Source organism: Cryptotermes secundus, unplaced genomic scaffold, assembly GCF_002891405.2.
Source record: "Cryptotermes secundus unplaced genomic scaffold, Csec_1.0 scaffold1928, whole genome shotgun sequence".
NCBI lineage: Eukaryota > Metazoa > Arthropoda > Insecta > Blattodea > Kalotermitidae > Cryptotermes > Cryptotermes secundus.
The window spans coordinates 618,274-636,908 of NW_019740681.1; the positions used below are offsets into that span (position 1 = coordinate 618,274).

Genomic DNA, 18,635 nt, shown 5'->3' on the forward strand with positions numbered 1-18,635 from the left:
GGGGGGGGGTTCTCAGTCGCGCAACATGTTACAATATTATAGTCTTCTGCTGTACGACACCATGGAGTATGGTAGGCGGGTATAAAAATGTCTTGCAAGGGCATGCTGTGTGTGTCTCCAGGGTAGTTCCCGCTCTGCTCTAAAGAGTTACTGATGGGTGTACAGATTCAAGGAATGTACATCCCCATTCAACTGGACGCACAGTGATAACGGTCCAAGAGGCTGACCCCACTGTGTATGCTCAGTAGTGCGTGAAATCACCTTCACAGACGAAATAAAGACAAAAATCACAGTGGGCCAGTGTGGATCAGATATGACTCAGTAGTGGCAGGATCGGTATGGCGTAACAGGACTGCAATGCGATGGCTGAGCAGCAGCGTGTGAAGGGGAAAGGCATGTCTGTCTGCCTGCTTGAGGGCTGCAGGCTGTGAAGTTCTGCATTCTGCATGCCTTTTGACTTTAGTCTACTCGTATATGTCCGCTGTTTGTTTAACGCATTCATGGCCAAACTGTGGTTCATGAGCAACATGCAGCTCACAGAACATCTATGCCAAAAGATGCGCATCTGTTCGCAGCTCCGGGATTTCTGAAAATTGTCACATGCGACTCTGATGTTCAGTAAGTTTTGCCACTCCTTGTCTACTACCTCAAGATAGGGTTAGTGTTGATCTTTCTGGCATTTTCCCACCCAGGCAAGGGCAAAGCACCCACTTCCCAGGTGGGGCACCTGCAGGGTGCATTACAGTGATGATTATGAGGAAGAGGCAACATTAGCAGGATTACTGAACAGTTTAGCTCAGCAGTAATGGAATCATTTATACAGAGAATGTATGTGGTTCAAACCATGCTCGAGACATCAACTGTTTACAGGCAGTCAAATTCACTAAACTACAATAATTGTATTCAGTCAGAATTCACTGACAGTGAACATCAGCACTTCTAGTATTGAGTAGGTTACTGCCTGTATAGAACATCCTTGAGGGTATGCCACATGGTAAGTATGCACGTTTTCCAGTGTGATGGATGATTTTGGTTCACATCAGGTGTTCAAAATAGGATTCAGTAACTTTCTAATGACAATGTAATGATGTACATCACTACACAACAATGGCACACCCTCAGAGATGTTTTAGACAAAGTCCCGACAAACATTCAGTTTGCAGTGGTATAACAATACAGCTTAAGTGCCATCACATGCTTCGCTCTAGGGTTCCTGCCCTGGAAAATGTCCATAAAGTCCTTAAGCATCTCCAGCCAATCAGTGGATGTGCTGTACAATGCCTGTTCCTTGCGCTGGCAAGAGAAGCCTGTATCTGCAGGAGCAGCACACAGGGCACAAACAGAGGACTGTGCAGGAGCTGTACAGACACATTGAACCTGAATAAGAGTTCACAAATTCTATTCCCTGGGTTACTGCTTCACTGTAGAGCAGTGCAGTGATTTCAAGGCCTGGTGACCTGGGGAGCTAAGCTACCGGGGGCGCATGTTCCCCAGTCCTCCAGGCTGTGTGTGAGGCTAACAACCTAGACCTGGGGAGCTACATTACTGGGGGCACATGTTTCCCAGTCCTCCAGACTGTATGTGAGGCTAACAACCAAGACCTGGGGAGCTACGCTACTGAGGGCGCATGTTCCCCAGTCCTCCAGTCTGTGTGTGAGGCTAACAACCTAGACCTGGGGAGCTACGCTACTGAGGGCGCATGTTCCCCAGTCCTCCAGGCTGTGTGAGGCTAACAACCTAGACCTGGGGAGCTACATTACTGGGGGCACATGTTCCCCAGTCCTCCAGACTGTATGTGAGGCTAACAACCTGGACCTGGGGAGCTACACTATTGGGGGCGCATGTTCTCCAGTCCTCCAGGCTGTGTGTGAGGCTAACAACCAAGACCTGGGGAGCTACGCTACTGAGGGCGCATGTTCCCCAGTCCTCCAGGCTGTGTGTGAGGCTAACAACCAAGACCTGGGGAGCTACGCTACTGAGGGCGCATGTTCCCCAGTCCTCCAGTCTGTGTGTGAGGCTAACAACCTGGACCTGGGGAGCTATGCTACTGGGGGCGCATGTTCCCCAGTCCTCCAGGCTGTGTGAGGCTAACAACCTAGACCTGGGGAGCTGCGCTACTGGGGGCGCATGTTCCCCAGTCCTCCAGGCTGTGTGTGAGGCTAACAACCTAGCCTCTTCAAACTATATACATTAAAAAACATATCAATGGATGTCAGATGGAAAATTTATAATGACCAAAAAATGCTATAAACTGAAGGGGGCAAAAGGGAAATAACAACAAACAATGGGAATCTATCAGAAGGTAGGCGATCACAGTGGCCATGCAGTCTAAGGAATGAAATGTCTTCACCCACTCGAACACTGGGATCATGGGTTTGAATCCCACTCAAGGCATGGAAGTCTGTGTTGTCCTGTGTAGCTAGTGGCTTTGCGTGAGGCTGATTCCCTGTCCAAATCGTCCTACCTACTGCCTAAGATTAAGAAACCGAAGTGTTTCAGGGATGCCCTATGCTCCAGGCAGGAGCAACAGGAATAGATACCAGAAGGCAGGCCAAGGTTCCTCGATGGCTCTACAGCCCAGGGTAAGTAACTAAGATAAACCGTGGGGTTTCAGAACAGGTGCAAGAGAGGGTTAAAACCAATTAAATGATTAAATAGTGAACCTAAAGCCTGGGTACCTTACCCAGATGTTGTGGAACTGCCTTCACATTCTGCAACTTACTTCCGTTACTGCAGTCTGTGCTGGGATACTCGGTTGAGCTCGAACTGTCACAGCCAAGCAGATGCTTGTTGCTGATGTGCCTCATTGAGCCACAGCGAGTCAATGAGCTGGACAGGCGCTTTGAGCTACCAAACAAACGCAGAGAATGCCGCCGTTCAAGCCGCCCAGACACAGGAAAACTAGAACTTCTCTTTGTGCTCCGTGCATACATGATCTTGTCATTTGGATTCCCTAGAAGAGAATTTTAAAAGAACTTGAATTTTTTGTGACATCATCATCTCTGTCAGCTGGAGTTTAGGGTTTCATAACAAATGATGTCCCATATGCTCTCTGCTGCTACTGCTGTGTGCTCAGCAACCTGTGAGGTCATGTTACGCAGATTAATTCGTTTAGCGGGGGGTGGAGTCCAACTGGGTCACTAGGCACGGCGGCCACTGATTGGCCTACTGTAGCCTGTCCCGGGTGATTATGAGGTTGGAGAATTTGGTGGAATGAAGATTCGCAGGAGAAACCGAAGTACTCGGAGAAAACTTGTTATGCAGATGCTCCTCATGTTTTCCTGTTTCTTGAGCAGTTAATTTCCATTGGGATTGCAGTCAAAGGCATCTCTCTCTGGAGTTCCATTTTCTTCACTTATCACACACTCGATCTACTTTGTCTGACACACTTGCAGCTTCGTTTTGATCGCTTTATCTCCAAAAGCACAGAAGTGACTTTTGGATGTTACATAGTCAAGATTACTTTATGTGATGACATTTAAAGTTACCTGTATTTATGGACACATTTCAATGCCCTTCCTCCAATTTCTGAGGCAATTTCCACAGAATTGTTTAATGAAATAACTTCCTCGCTCTGCAACCAGCAAAGTTCCAGGTCAGAGATAAAGCCTCAACTCAAAAAATTAGGATGTAACAACACACTGCCATCACACATCTTAGGAGGGCAGTGTGAGACAAGACAAGCACTGAGGCAATGGGAGAATGTTATTAGAAGCATAAAATTGAAGAAACTCAGCAAAAGGTCCGCTTCAGGGCCACTGTGTCCACAACAATTTTCACGTCAAGTCGCCTGGCAGTTAACCTGAGAAGCCAGCATCAGGCAGGCAGAATTATGGGCACTGCCACGTAACTCTGTTCTCGCTGGAGACACTCTGCCCGCCAAACACTGAGCAGGGGGCCCACTGTTCGCTTCTGGCTATGTACATTCTTTTCCACCTCTTTCAGTTTCTCTATTTGAGGTAAGAAATATGACTACACTAAATGGTGACAATCATGGAACAGTCAAATGGCCACACACTTCTGCTGGTGAGTGTACTTGTCACCATGGCAAGTTCTGCTGCTTCATGCATTCCTGTCTGTGGCCACACATTTCTTCCAGTGGCTGTATCAAAGCTAGAAGCAGTTCTGCACCCCTGTCATCATCCGAGTGTCCTGCAATCTGCATCGCGCTCATCATCACATGGAACAGATCCAGTTTCTGTTCAGAACCGCAGACAATCGGCACAGTCCAGAATCCCAGCGATACGAAGAGCAGTGCAAAGCAGAGCATAGGTAATGTTTAAATGTGAATGGAAATGTAAAAACCAACAACCAAAAATGAAAACCTGTAAAATATAACAAGGATAAATGAATTAATAAAGAAAATAAATTCAGCAAGCACGTTTTAAAGAACATATAATGTGAGAGCATGAACTACAACACAGGAAAAGTGGAATATAAAATGAATAAAATTAATACATCAGCACATAAAATACATGGAACTACAGAAAATCAAATTTCATCTTGCTTAAAAATGTAACTAAACGAAAACAAACCTACAACAGACAGCAAAGTGATCTCATAAACCTCCTTTATTTTCTTTTTTTCAAAATAGGGAAGGTAGGCAAAATGTGGGAGTAACATTAAGACAAATAAAAAAGAACGTAATACAAGCAGTTCTCACAGCAGTGACGTATCACACGCTGCAAGCTTCGGGGTTACGTCACCTTAGATTCTGGTAGGTGATTACCAAAAGTTTGGGTGAACCTCCTACTTCCACGTAAAAGAAAGAAAAGTATTAATCAAAAGTTGCAGAGAAACTGTACGAACATTTTACGTTCAATATAGTTTTTCCTTAGGTGTTACGGCTTCAGAGGAAATTCAAGAAAAGTCGGAGAATGGACAAGGATTATTACAGCGTGCGTACATTTCCTAACTTGTTAGCTGTGGCAGGCCAGCAGCTCTATTATCCTGTTTCTGTACCCTGCGCCCTTTAATCACTTTCGATCGTGGTTTCGGTTTTAAAATCGGTGAAGGCGTTTTTATCTTGCTCCGCATGTTCAACGCTAGCCTGTTTCAAGGTTACATGGAGTTTCAGCGCGGAGATGCCATCACTAGTAGGCTGTGCGGGTTGCCGGTATGTTTCACATACCTCGCGTCCAAATGATGAAATCTTGTCCCTACTTCAACTATTACAACACAACGCTAACTATACGTACTACCCGTTTTTGTATTAAAAAAACTGTGCATCTTGCTCACACAGCGTATTTATGTGTTCCGTATGGTTCTCACAATAAACAGCGACTGTTTACCCAAACAGCATTAACCGGCTGGGCTCTGTAGCGGAGACGTAATGTGATTCCTGTGAGGTACGGACTGAGTTCTTATATATAGAAAGTCTCTGCATTCTGCCCGGACAGTGTATTTATGTGTTCCGTATGGTTCTCACAATAAACAGCGATCATTTCCCTAGGGAGCATTGGTCTCTTAAGCGGAGACGGGAGTGAGATCTGAGGCTCTCAGTGTGAACTATGAGGATTACTACATTCTGAGATGTGATGAGTATTTTCACTCCTGGAGATGGAGGCCGCAGATTCGTCCGAAACGTTGGTAAATATCTACCAAACTACACGGAGTCACACAAAGAGCGTATCGCGTTTCCGTGCGATGAAAACAGAGTTCTTAAATACCGTTAAAGCTAAACTGCAGCTCCGAACAGCCAACTGGTTTCTGCAACAACTGCATGAAACGCAGCTCGTCGTGTGGGTGGCAATCCTGTTTCGTATTGCAGAGACCCTTGGTTCAAATCTCGGTCCGAAGTCCTACTCTGGCAAGTGTTCCGTCGTCTCACAGGGCCCATGATCCCTTGTTTGTACATCCTGTCTAACTGAATGCTCGTCCATCTTACAGTCACGAGACGCCCAACAACCTGAGTTACCGTGACGCACTGGCAGCTCAATTGGCGACTGCAGGAAGACGAGGTGACACCCAGTGTTCAGGAAATATGCTCATTTTAAAGGTCATTATGCCAGTCACACACAATCACGTTTATGGTTCATTTAATCATCAACGTATCATCGCTGACTTCAGCACATCTGATATTGTGAAAGTGAGCGGAGAGGCACGCTCGCTGTGTCTAGAAGCCCACTGCAGATAGAACGCGTGTCCCACTCCGCAACGTCTGGGCACACATTTGCACGCTAAAGCGCTCTACAAGACATGATAAGTGACCTGAGGTTCCTATTCTGACGAGGATTCATACTCCCAAACTGCCTTTCTTTTCAAATGAATTTTAAGCCAAATCTCTCACTCACAGCGCGATGAAATTCTGTCCCGAACCCTTTCTCTTTAAAATTATTTATTTATTTATCGACACTGTCTGTAGCTCAGAATGTACAGTGTCAGACAGTAGGATGATTAGTCAATACTGGATTAAAACGAACTGGAAAGAGGAATAGTCTTATCTGGGTGTGGCATGTAGACCCGTGCTAGGCAACGACCGCGAACTAAGCAGCTATACAACAACCAATGCTAGGTAATGGCTGCAAGTGACACGCACGCAACAGAAGAGCTGTTGGAAGCGGTGTTCTCTGTGCGGTCCGTGTCGAGGATATATAACAAGGGCCAGCTGTCATTAGAAGAGAGTCTTGAGGCGGCAGTTAGAAAAGTAGGAAATAGTAGTGAGATAGACGACAGCCAGCGAGGACGTGAAGCCGTAAACATTAAGTTCAGGGACCTACGGGGTTTGCAGCCGTTACCAGGCTCCGACTGGCGAAGACACAGCAGACTGAGTAGATTTAGTACGTGCTGCAGTGAACTGCAGAGTGTCAATTAGCGGTAGCGCTACAGTTACTTGTAGTTACGTTCTCTAAGTGTTCTATAAATCCAATTACCAATCTAAAGCCCCGTCTATAGTCACCCCATTACGTGACACTACATTCTGGCATTTCCCTGGAAGGAATGAGGAATAACACACGTAAAACTCAGTCTGCATTACCAGTTTCCAGACTGAGATTTGATATGTGACCCCCTGAATATGAATCTGGTTCCTTCCCACTCCATTCTCTCAGCTCATGTGATGTGAGACGACTCACCTCCACATATGACGTCGGCCAGATTGGTCTGCACCGCCTGGTGAGTCACAGCGCCGTCCCTGATTGTTTGCATTTCCCCGTGAACATAGGCCAGGGCCTCCTCTGTCGACATGAGCATCGGACGCGAGTCATCAGAGGCGACGGTGCGACTGTGGCGCCGCTGGTGAGAGGACGAGTCGCGCCGCCTCTTCTCCGGAGTCACCACGAAGTAGCCCTGTGATGTCTGGTACACCTGCACCAGAAAGTGCAACTAACAATGCACGAATAGGGGCGCGTGTCCATGCAGTCACAACCGCATGGCCACCGTCAGCGTTTCTTCCAGGAGGGGGGGCAGAGAACTGCCTACACACTTATGTAACCTTCCTGCTCGACCCAGAGTACTCATAAAAGAGCAGTTGTAAAGATTTATTTTTTGTATTATAAATTCCTTCTTTTCAAATTTGATTGTTTCCAAAAAAGAACCAAGGGCAGGGTCAGATGCCTGTCTTTTTACCCCCCCCGTCGGCATCCACGGTTAGCAACCAACAGGTCATATTTCAATCATTACTGTTATTAAAATATTTAAATTACAGTAAACTACAAAAATTATTTGCAGGGTTTGTGCAACTTGATGTACAATCACAGATAACACGATATATTATGAATGTGTGTCAAAAAATGGGGGCTCGACACGCAGACACATCACAGTACTGTTCCTGTCGCATGACACAACACTATTATACAACCAGCCCAGGGTCACCACAAAAGCATCACAGAAGGCCGCGGGGCAAGATTGCGAGAGCCCCTCGGCACATGTGGACACAAAAAGCAAAGATTATCATACATTTTGCTCGTTTAGAATCAGTGGCAGTTGCTCAGATTACACAAGGCACGAAGGCCGACTGGCGAATAACAAACAAACAGAAGGACAACTGCAAACAGCTCAAGGTAAAGAGGGACGGACTGAGTCGGTAATGAACAAGTCTGCACTTCAAGGTGTTCGCATCCATAATCCTATCTGACTTCCATTTAGTGCCGAAGTTCAGAATGCGTGGAGTTTAACCTCCAGTCAGCCGTTACCTATCCTTGGATTAGTGCCTAAACCACTCAGTACTGAGCTGTTTAATTTATCACGAAGAATTGTGAAAGGATGTGCATGTAGTACGAAACGGAGGCTGTGTAGCAGGCAAAGAAATAGTAACCGTGACTCAGTTGGTACAGGGACGCGCAAAGGGTTGGACGACCGAGGAATCGAGTTTTGAGTCTCGCAAGGGGCAAGATATGTTTCTCTTATTCACATCGCCCAAACAGGCTCTGGGGCCCACACCCAACCTCCTATCCAATGTGCACCAGAGGATGTTTCGCTAGGGGTAAAGCTGGCCACTCACCTCCATCGAGTGCCGAGGTCCAACTCCCCCATAGGTTTCATTCAGTACAGGGAAAACTTCACCTCTAATGTCTTCCCTAAGGGCTCTAGAAGAGCTGTCGGTAATGGCGTCAGGGAAGTGGGAGGGCAACAACAGTTTTTACTTACCTTCCTTTCGGTCGTAAGTTTCGCCAGTGCGTCGTACACGATTTCCTGAGACGGCCGTTGTATGTCGGGGAAGGCCACTTGGAGCGCGGATCGGATCCGCTCGAGAACTGCGGCCTGCCCCGATGACGTCAAGTCCAGGATTACCCAACACAGGGCTTCAGGTAGCGGAGTGAACTGCCCCTGGGGCAGTGGCTGGACTAAGCAGTCCTCCACATCTCCTGCAGCACACAAGGACGGCACGTTACATCTCTCTCTCAGCCTCTGCAGGGCTTCTCAAGCACAGCGGTAACTATATGTACGGTATGCTTCCCATTACAAGACCATGCATTCTGCCCAAAGTGTATTTGTGTGTTCCGCATGATTCTCACAATAAACAGCTACTGTTTCGCCAAACAGCATTAACCGGTTGGTCTCTGTAGTGGAGACGTAATGTGTTTCCTGTGAGGTACGCACTGAATTCTTACATGTAAAGTCTCTGCATTCTGTCCACACAGCGTATTTGTGTGTTCCGTATGATTCTCACAATAAACAGCGACTGTTTCCCTAAACAGCATTAACCGGCTGGTCTCTGTAACGGAGACGAAATGTGTTACCTGTGAGGTACGAACTGAATTCTTATATATTGTTCGGAGGACCTTCAGCCTTCTAAGCGTACAACACGACACACGTTTCTTGTCGATAACCAAACGCTTGTGTGCATTAGAGGCTGAGCATGTCTAATTTCCTGTCATACCACGAGCTACGTGATGGGGGTGAGAGTAACCCACACCCCACTATATCAGCCCCGGATGACAGTGAATATCTGGAGCACCTCCGGAATTCGAGTCTGTGGCGTTACCGCTATGCCAACCGGCTCCGTCAATAACAGGTATCAATGTAATAATAATAATGAGGAGCTTCATAACTTGTACTCTTCTCCAAGTACAATTAGAATTATCAAGTCAAGGAGAATGAGGTGGGCAGGCCATGTAGCACGAATGGGAGATACGAGGAATGCATATAGGACATTGGTGGGAAAGCCAGAAGGAAAGAGATCACAGGGAACACCAAGGCGTAGGTGGGTGGACAATATTAGAATGGATCTTAGAGATATAGGATGGGATAGTATGGATTGGATTGATCTGGCTCGGGATAAGGACCAGTGGAGGGGCTCTTGTGAACACGGTAATGAACCTTCGGGTTCCATAAAATGCTAGGAAATTCTGGAGTTGCTGCAGAATTGGCGGCTCCTCCAGAAGGGCTCAGCTCCGTGAGTGAGTAAGTAAGTAATAGTAATAATAATAATAATAATAATAATAATAATAATAATAACAACAACAACAATAACAAACAGCTATAAAATTCAGACAGGATAACTGGAAATCTAATCCAGAACTACCATTATCGATGTAAATCGAAGAACACAAGATCCCTGGGAAGGAACAACATCGAGGTTACTGACCCAACTGAAGCTGCACGCCACTGATCAGCCTCTCGCCCACACTTGAGACACTGGTGCCTGAGGGACTAAACACAGGTGCAGATGAATGGCTCCAGTTGGTGTCTTTGTCATCTCAAGCAGCTTCGCACATGCCATTAGCATCTCATTCATAACGAGTGAACACGACAGTGGCAGGGAATGAGTGCCTCATTTAACTACACGCAGCTCTGGGATCTCTTGTCTTGGGTAAGCGTATCATTTACTCAGAAGCATGCCGCCCATGTGTCCCCAAGCTTAACTAAAGTACGTAGCACTTTGTGAAGGCACAAAGCCAACTTCCTTCCGGCTCATGAATACCGAAGAGCGTTGTAGGCACAATCATGGTTTACTTTTCCACGTCACTATGTGATGGTGATGCACCCGTGTTTCCAGGGCAGAAGGAGTACACCTCACAGGACACACATTACGTCTCCGCTACAACAGAGGCCAACCGGTTAATGCTGTTTAGGGAAACAGTCGTTGTTTATTGTGAGAACCATACGGAACACACTAATACACTGTGTTGGGCAGAATGCGGGGTCTCTCAATGCTAAGGCATGTGGTACATATAGTTACCAATGTGATTTAAAGGGTGTCATCTAGCTCCCTTCTCTAAAAACCTGAGAGACAATTTAACATTACTCGTTCTAATCTTCGAAATGTTTCCTTTACACCAACTCTCACCGTGCCAATATCAATTCGATCTGCGGCAGAAAAGGTGCACACGTGCCAACATCCATGAAATCAATTCGTCCTGTTTCATAGGTTCGACATTTCATACTGCTACACGCCTGCTCTCTGGCAGTAGAACAGAAAATCTAGAATAAAAATGGAGGGCACTATGTTCTTCCGAAAGTAGGTACGTACGCATGTGCTAGACAGCACGGTGTCAAAGCAGAGAAGGTTAAAACTAAACTAGGATTATAACGGTTATTTAACATCGCTGTTTGTAAAGGAAATGGTCAGCAGCCTAACATACAACTGAGTGCAGTGAAGCTGAAACTGTCAGTACTAGGTCCAACACGAACAGCTTCCCGGCGTTTTTGCATGTCTAAGATGCAAGTAATGTTATTTTGTTGCCTGCATCCTGTTCGGAGACTTTCCTATCTCTTGTGACGGACCTAATGGAGAACACTCAAAGACACTCTGAAATCTACCTCCGACTTTTGCCAATATGTACGGCAGCCACGGCTGTTAAGCGATGTGTATGTGTTGCGGCAGAGTTTTTGGGTGTGACTGGAAACCCCATGCAGAATATCATTTTTAATTATATAAGTAAACTTTAAATTAAGAAAAGTGTTATAATTCTGGGCTGTAACGCTGAAAGAGGGGATATGGTCATCCGAAACGTCGGCGGACTTTCAGCGAACTGCTGTAAGCACCTACAATATAATACGCACCGCTGTGAGAACCTCAAACCTAAAACATTTCTAAATTTGAGTGTTATTCAATCTTCAGAGTGGCAGGCACTGTACATCGTGATTCCGACAAGGAAATCAACCATATCCCGGGCGAAGAACGGGTATTTCTTCAGCCAAGAGACAGACCGAAGCCATAATGTGACCACTGCAACACCGTACAGTCTGCTGGACCAGAACGGCGACGTCCAAGCGACGATAAACGCAAGTAAAAGCAGACACTGAAACAGGCGTCCATCAACTGCGTCTTCCTTGTCCCTGCCGACACTAACCCGCCTCCCCTCTCTTCACGACTTTATATCAACTGCAACGTGCAGAGAGACATGGTCGAGATTACTGTCTTGTGGAAAATGCATACAAAGCTCCGGTCTGAGCGCCATTCCTTCACATTCCTACCCTGAAGATGGCGGCGACACCACTGCGCCAGCGTTAGGAGGTTGAAATGGGCGAGGCCTGCTGCACGCATGGGATGTGCGAGAACTGCATATAGCATGCAGTCGGAAAACTGGAAACAATGAGCCTCCCCGGGAGACCAAGGAATAGACGGAGGAGGACGCTGAAACAGGGCATGGATTGGATTCGTCTTACCCAGGATAGCGTCTTGTGAACACGGTACTGAATTTTCAGGTTCCATGAAAGACGTGGAATTTCTTTAATATCTGACCAACTATCTGCTTGTCACGAAGGACTCTGATAAATGGAGTAAGTCTGTATTTAGGCCACCGTCGGCGCCGTCCAGGTGCGTTTAGTAGAGGGAACTTGGGGACACGAATGGACCTGACTTATAGCGCACGTTTCAGTTTGTGTAAACACGAGAGCTTTGCACTCTGCAATACCGGCCGCGTTCACATTCCTTCCGCTTGGTCCGTGCGTGCTGCAGCAGCTCTGATGCGGTGCATTAACCCTTCGAAGCCTGAAGCGCGTATGAATAATAAGCACTCGGTCCGTACCTCACAGGAAACACATTACGTCTCCGCTACAGAGACCAACCGGTTAATGCTGTTTAGGGAAACAGTCGCTGTTTATTGTGAGAACCATACGGAACACAACACTGTGTGGGCAGACTGCAGGGTGTCTGCATGCTAAAGCAGGTGGTACATATGGCGACCATGTTGCATGACGTCTGGGCGTCACAAATACGCTCATACATAACGAAGGATCACATAATTTAGAGTCCTTCATTAAGACAGCCCTCAAAATGAGCTGACGGGGTAGAGGCCACCTGTACATCCACCAGGCCTACAAGATTTGTGCTGCTGGCCGTTCGAAAACTGCGCAATTCTGAAGCGAAAGTTCCGGCTCGGGCAGGGAACAGAGAAATGAACTTTCTGGTTCCATAAAAGTCGATCAATTCTTCGATAAGCTGAGACAACAGCGGCGGCTCAAGGAATCAGCTCCACCGAGTTTATTATTCTTACAAGTCTGTAGTTCCTATTACGTGGCGTCAATTATAAGAAGACAGAGAATAATGAACGGGAATGAATGTGGAAGGAAGTAGTTCTGACTAATGTTACTCACCTTCCCGCCATATGCATGGAGGGACTGAGGAAAGACAAGCAGAACCTCGGCGAAGAGAGCTGGTCTGTGTGTAGGTTGCATTCTACATGCCCAGTGAGAGCAATAAGGAGCGAGTGTTGGCAGTATGAGCAGGACGGGATCCTGCCACGGGACAGATGGGGGGGGGGTTGATCGGAGACTTCACGGCGCCTCTGTGTGCACTGCTGTGTGATAAAGGGCTTGGTACATTCTTGTAGCCACAGGCGTGAGTTTGAGCCTCGTTCAGCCGACAAGGAAACCAAATCACGTACAGGTTCAACGCCTTTGAAAGCGTGTTTGTTGTTTGGCATTATCAACTCACGGACGAGATCGCGTGGGGATGTAGCAGGCATTGAATAACTCAAATGGGTACCAAATTCTGACTGGATGTCGTAAAGAGAACAGACAACTTGGAGGACCTAACAGTAGATGGATAAAATTGAAATGAAACGGCTGAGGACGCCATGAGTGCGTGTGTGCACCGAAGGATCCACTCCGTATGCACAGTGCAACATTAGATCGCGGGGAACACAGCAGATTTCTGTGAAGCACGCCAGATGTGCCCATGCCTCTGGGCCCCTTCTCAGCAACACTGCGGAAAGCTTCCAGGCCTATGAAGCAGAGTGGTAACTAAACTCAAGTCGGTGTTCACGAGAAGTGGCTGGCTGTTTCGAAAGGACTTCTCTTCCACCTCCCTCGGTAAACACGAACATTTGTATCCGCCCGGCGCAGAAGAAGGCCGGAAATGCGAACAAGACATCAGGAAGCGGATGTGCGCTTGCGCAAGGAACACACGATAAGCCGCAGATCCCACGGACATGCGGTGATGTTGCGAGTGACGTGTAGAAGTCAACAGAAACAGCTGGGCACATGTTCATGTCTCGTCACCAGAAGGGAGACCAAACCTTATCACATCCTTCGGATATGTGACACAATTCAAATATTTGGGAAAGACGCAAATCGAAATTAACCCACGAATAAATTACGGGCAGATTAAATCCGTGGAATGATTACCACGAACAGTTCAGAGAATTTCTTATTCTTCTGATATCTAGGAACGTAAAGATTAAAAATGCATACAACTCTGACTGCTTGTTGTTTTGCATGGGTGTGAAACTTGGTCTGTCACATAACAGTAAGATCATAGACAGGGCGCTGGGGGGAATATTTCGACCTAGGAGGGAGGAAGTGGTAAAGAGGTTGGTCTAGAAGTAAACACTGAGAAAACTAAGTATATGTTACTGTCTCGTCACCAAAATGCAGGGCAAAATCATGACATAAAGATAGGAAACTGATGTTTTGAAAATGTGGCACAGTTCAGATATTTGGGAACAACGATAACAGATCGAAACCTGATTAAGGAGGAAATTAAGAGGAGACTGAACTCGGGTAATGCTTGCTACCATTCAGTCCAGGACCTTTTGTCTTCTCGTCTGCTGTCCAAAAACATAAACATTAGAATACACAAAACTATAATTTTGCCTGTGGTTCTGTATGGGTGTGAAGCTTGGTTCTGACATTAAGAGAGGAACACAGACTGAGGGTGTTTGAGGAGAATATTGGACCGAAGAGAGATGAAGTGACAGGAGGTTGGAGAAAACTGCATAATGAGGAGCTTCATAACCTGTACTCTTCTCCAAGTATAATTAGAATGATCAAGTCAAGGAGGATTAGGTGGGCCGGGCATGTAACACGAATGGGGGAGACGAGGAATGCGTATGAGACCTCTGGGAAGACCAAGGCGAAGGGGGGTGGACAATATTAAAATGGATCTTAGAGAGATAGGATAGTATGGATTGGATTGATCTGGCTCAGGATAGGGACCAGTGTGAACACGGTAATGAACCTTCGAGTTCCACAAAATGCTGGCAAATTCTTGAGTAGCTGCCGAATTGGCGGCTCCTCCAGAAGGGCTCAGCTCCATGAGTAAGTAAGTAAGGAGGGAGGAAGCGACAGGAGGATGGCGAAAACTGCATAATGGGGGGGGGCGCTACTCAAGATATGGTGCTTCCCTCCTTCCCCTTGGCGCTACAGCTCAGGGCGAGCTCTGGTCTCCTGAACAATCCGCCTCCAACCGAGGCTGATTAACCGGTATCTGAACAATTTAATTTTTACGGTGTGAGGTTCTTAGCCTCACGCCCAAGCCCCAACCTGGAGGGCCAGGGTATCCCTCTTCGTGTGGCTCCTACCGCTTGATCTGTTCGGCATGGGTGACCCTACCAGTAGCTGTCAGGGTCTCAGGACCACAATAAGGCGGAGACTAGACATGAGTAGGACGATGAAATCCTCAGGCTGGGATGGACTGGGCATTTCTGGAAGTGAAAAATACAGACACAATTTTAGCAGGAAAAGGCGACGGGCAGAGACCACTTCGGATATTTAGTTGCAGAGGGGAAGGCAGCTGCAAACAGGACGTGACGACGCGAACCGGATCCATTTATTGACTGCTTCAACGACTACCAGCTTCTCAAGAAGATCTGATTCGTTTGTCACTGCGGTCGCTGTACCAGTTTCTGACGTCAGACCCTAGAGGTCCCATGAGTCGGCGTGTCCACCGGAAGCACACACATGAAGTGAACCCTGGAGGAACCGTCGGACAATATCGCGGCCCCACAAGCAGCAGTGAGGCCAGGAGAACCGCCACGCGGAGGCCAGAAGCCTGAGGACGACAATAACGCGAGTCTAACCCGCTAAATGTTTATCAGGGAGAAAAGTTTGTGGGTGGGGGAACACGCATTTTTCGGCGAACCTGGGAGTTTTCTACATACTCAAAGAAAAGCGAGGGGGCGCGCCACAGTGGGTGCGCCCTCTGCGTGCATTTCAAAAAGGCCGCCAGGCACTCGGGCAATGTTAGCTGGGGGCAACAAAAACTGCGACAAGTACAAGCAGGCCTCACCCACAGCGGGTGACATTACGGCAGAAGGAAATGCACCATCAAGCGGCCACTTTCACCACTTCTGGACCTTACGCTCCACTGGGTCGCGATTTCAGCGTGAAAAGTGTTGTGACGTCCTGCTGGGTACAGAGGCCTGTATGCATGTAATAACTCCAGCCAAGTCCTTCTTGAGAAGCTACCAGTTATGTACCTGCTCAAGAAAACCCCTGTAATGTGTGCAACTCGAAGGTTCATTGCCGTGTTCACAAGAGCCCGCCGTTTGTCTCTATCCTGAGCCGGATGAATCCAATCCACATCATACTTATTTTTAACGAGATGCACAATTCAACTCCCTAGCCGAGCTGCTCTGCTTACAGAGGGATGTCATTTTCATGCAAACACAGGATAAAATTGAAGAGCAATATCCTAGCACACCGCACAGTCAAGAAGTTCATCGACGTTTCGAAGGGATAAAGTGCTTCTATCTTCAGTGTCGAAATGTAATCCAGGCATCTCTTCTGCTCTGAAGATGGAGGCAGTAGGCCCTTCCAAAACGTCGACGAACTTCTACCAGATCACACGGTGTCATTTCCCAGACGACGGTATTCTTCACATTCCCCGGTATGAGACCCTCAAATCCAACAACGGGTAAAGCTGGCCTTGGGCTTAATGAAACATCACGTCATGGAGACGTATGAGAGGGTGGATGTATAGTTCCACGTATTCTTGACCTCGGAACTAGTTGGAATTGGGTGGTCAGCTTCACGTCTCGGCCGCTTTACCCCCGGTTCCCATTGGATAGGAGGCTGGATGGACCCCAGAACAGGTATGGACGGTGTGGAGAAGAGGAAAGAATCTTGCCTTTATTGTGACTCGAACACCCAGCCCGTCGCTATACCGGCTCCTCACAGTGACCAAGTATCGAGGAACAACCGACATAGGCAACCCTGATATCTCTGTTGCAAAGAGGGGAGCCTGCACAGACAGGGGAGGGCGCAGCGCCTCCGTACACAAACTGCCGATAAATCATCCCGCGTTTGAACGACACACGCATGGGTTTCTGGCCTCCATGCAGCTCAGTTGCTTGCTTACTCTTCCATCCTGAAGATGGAAGCAGCACGTTCTCTCCCAACTTCTACCGCACTACAGGCGACAGTGAGAACCTCAAGCCCAACAGACGAAACGTCGTGTAAGCGATCAGCCGTGTTCTGAGGCCTGGCGACAGGATTATGGTTTTTTTTTGGGGGGGGGGGGATTTTACGGCTTCCCCCCACCTCACGTCAGCTAGGACTGCCAGAGCCACACGCGCACTTACGCGGAGTACCTGGAGCGAGGCGCGAAACATCTCAGTCAAAACACCGAGTCTCAGGGTGGAGTTTCGAAGCCAGGGCCTCTGGAATGCGTGACGTGCCGGGCGGCTGTACACCCAAATGCACAGGAGGCGTCAGACAACGCTGCGCTTGTGGCCTGCATTACGCGATGCTGCCAGTCGAGAGAAGCCGATCTGTACCTGCCATTTTTCCAGTAAACAGACTGTACAGAGCCACTAGGGACACTCGCAGATCAATAAGCACTACATCATAGTCCTGTCACGTCCGACACAGGGATTCCAACATGACAATGATAAGGCAACGAAAGCCTCAGTCACGCCAGCAGGACCATGCGTGCTACATGCCTCGCCTAACACCACTCCTTTACAATATTATATTTAAGCATCCTGTTGCACTCTACACGACAAATGATACAAAGTCCGTCCCAAGTGCAAACAATATATATTATATGTCTTTAATCTTGTTCTTTCTACACTACATGTTTCGGCCTCTATCGGCCATCATCAGGTGTATACTCTTAACGTTGCTGCCACACTGAACCCAGTCTAAAATTTAACATTAAAAACACAATGTCACATTCTTCGTATTATCAACATCTACATCGTTGATATGTGTCTGGTATGTAGATTATGTTGCACACGTCAAATTTGATATTCTTGTAGTAGCACTCTAAAAATCTTTAGTTATGATGTTTTTAAAACCTTTTAAAATTTTCTCTAAATTTTAAAAGGTTAGGTNGGTTCAGTGTGGCAGCAACGTTAAGAGTATACACCTGATGATGGCCGATAGAGGCCGAAACATGTAGTGTAGAAAGAACAAGATTAAAGACATATAATATATATTGTTTGCACTTGGGACGGACTTTGTATCACCACTCCTTTGGTTTCAACACGCTCTCCGCTGGATCTTATCCTGAGCCAGATGAATTCAGCCCAGTCTCACAACCTGTTTGTGTAACCTCAACATACGGTGAACCCTTGATAATCCGGATCGAAATTCGAAAAAATAAAAAATTCTGTTCACAACTAAGTACATACTTTGAGGGAGACCCTGGATTTCAGCTTCTGACAGAAGAAGAAATAGCTACAGTAATATATTGTAACGTGTTTCGTTACTGCATATGCCGTAAAGATCGTTAACTGGTTTATTGAACAATCTACAAATAACGGCTACAATTAATTATCTCAATATCACGGGTTTCCACACTTTACAAACCCTACAACAAATCTCTTAACACTGTCTTCACTTGTCTTCACGGACTAATAACGCGGGAGCTATACAAGTCTCCCTGAGATACACACTCTGCGTATAACTGTACTACAGCAATCACTATGTCTGGAAAGCACACAATAAGTCTTCCGCTCGCTGACTTCTTAGTTGTCGCACACTCGCAGGCTGCTATGTTTCGACTGATCATCACACTGCTGTGG

General features: G+C 47.1%; 1 protein-coding gene across 2 annotated transcripts in view; it reads right to left on the minus strand.

Moving 5' to 3' along the window:
* The window catches only part of LOC111872595 (probable serine/threonine-protein kinase dyrk2), a 94,292-nt gene that overhangs the window by 9,784 nt on the left and 65,873 nt on the right, over positions 1-18,635 (minus strand). Inside the window, exons 4-6 of one of the 2 annotated variants that reach the window (XM_023866661.2) lie at positions 8,587-8,804; positions 7,074-7,305; positions 2,723-2,953 (exon numbers count right to left, since the gene is read on the minus strand). In XM_023866661.2, the coding sequence (XP_023722429.1) occupies positions 2,723-2,953; positions 7,074-7,305; positions 8,587-8,804 (681 nt within the window). The remainder of the gene's footprint in view (positions 1-2,722; positions 2,954-7,073; positions 7,306-8,586; positions 8,805-18,635) is intronic. The other variant, XM_023866662.2, reaches the window with a different exon arrangement.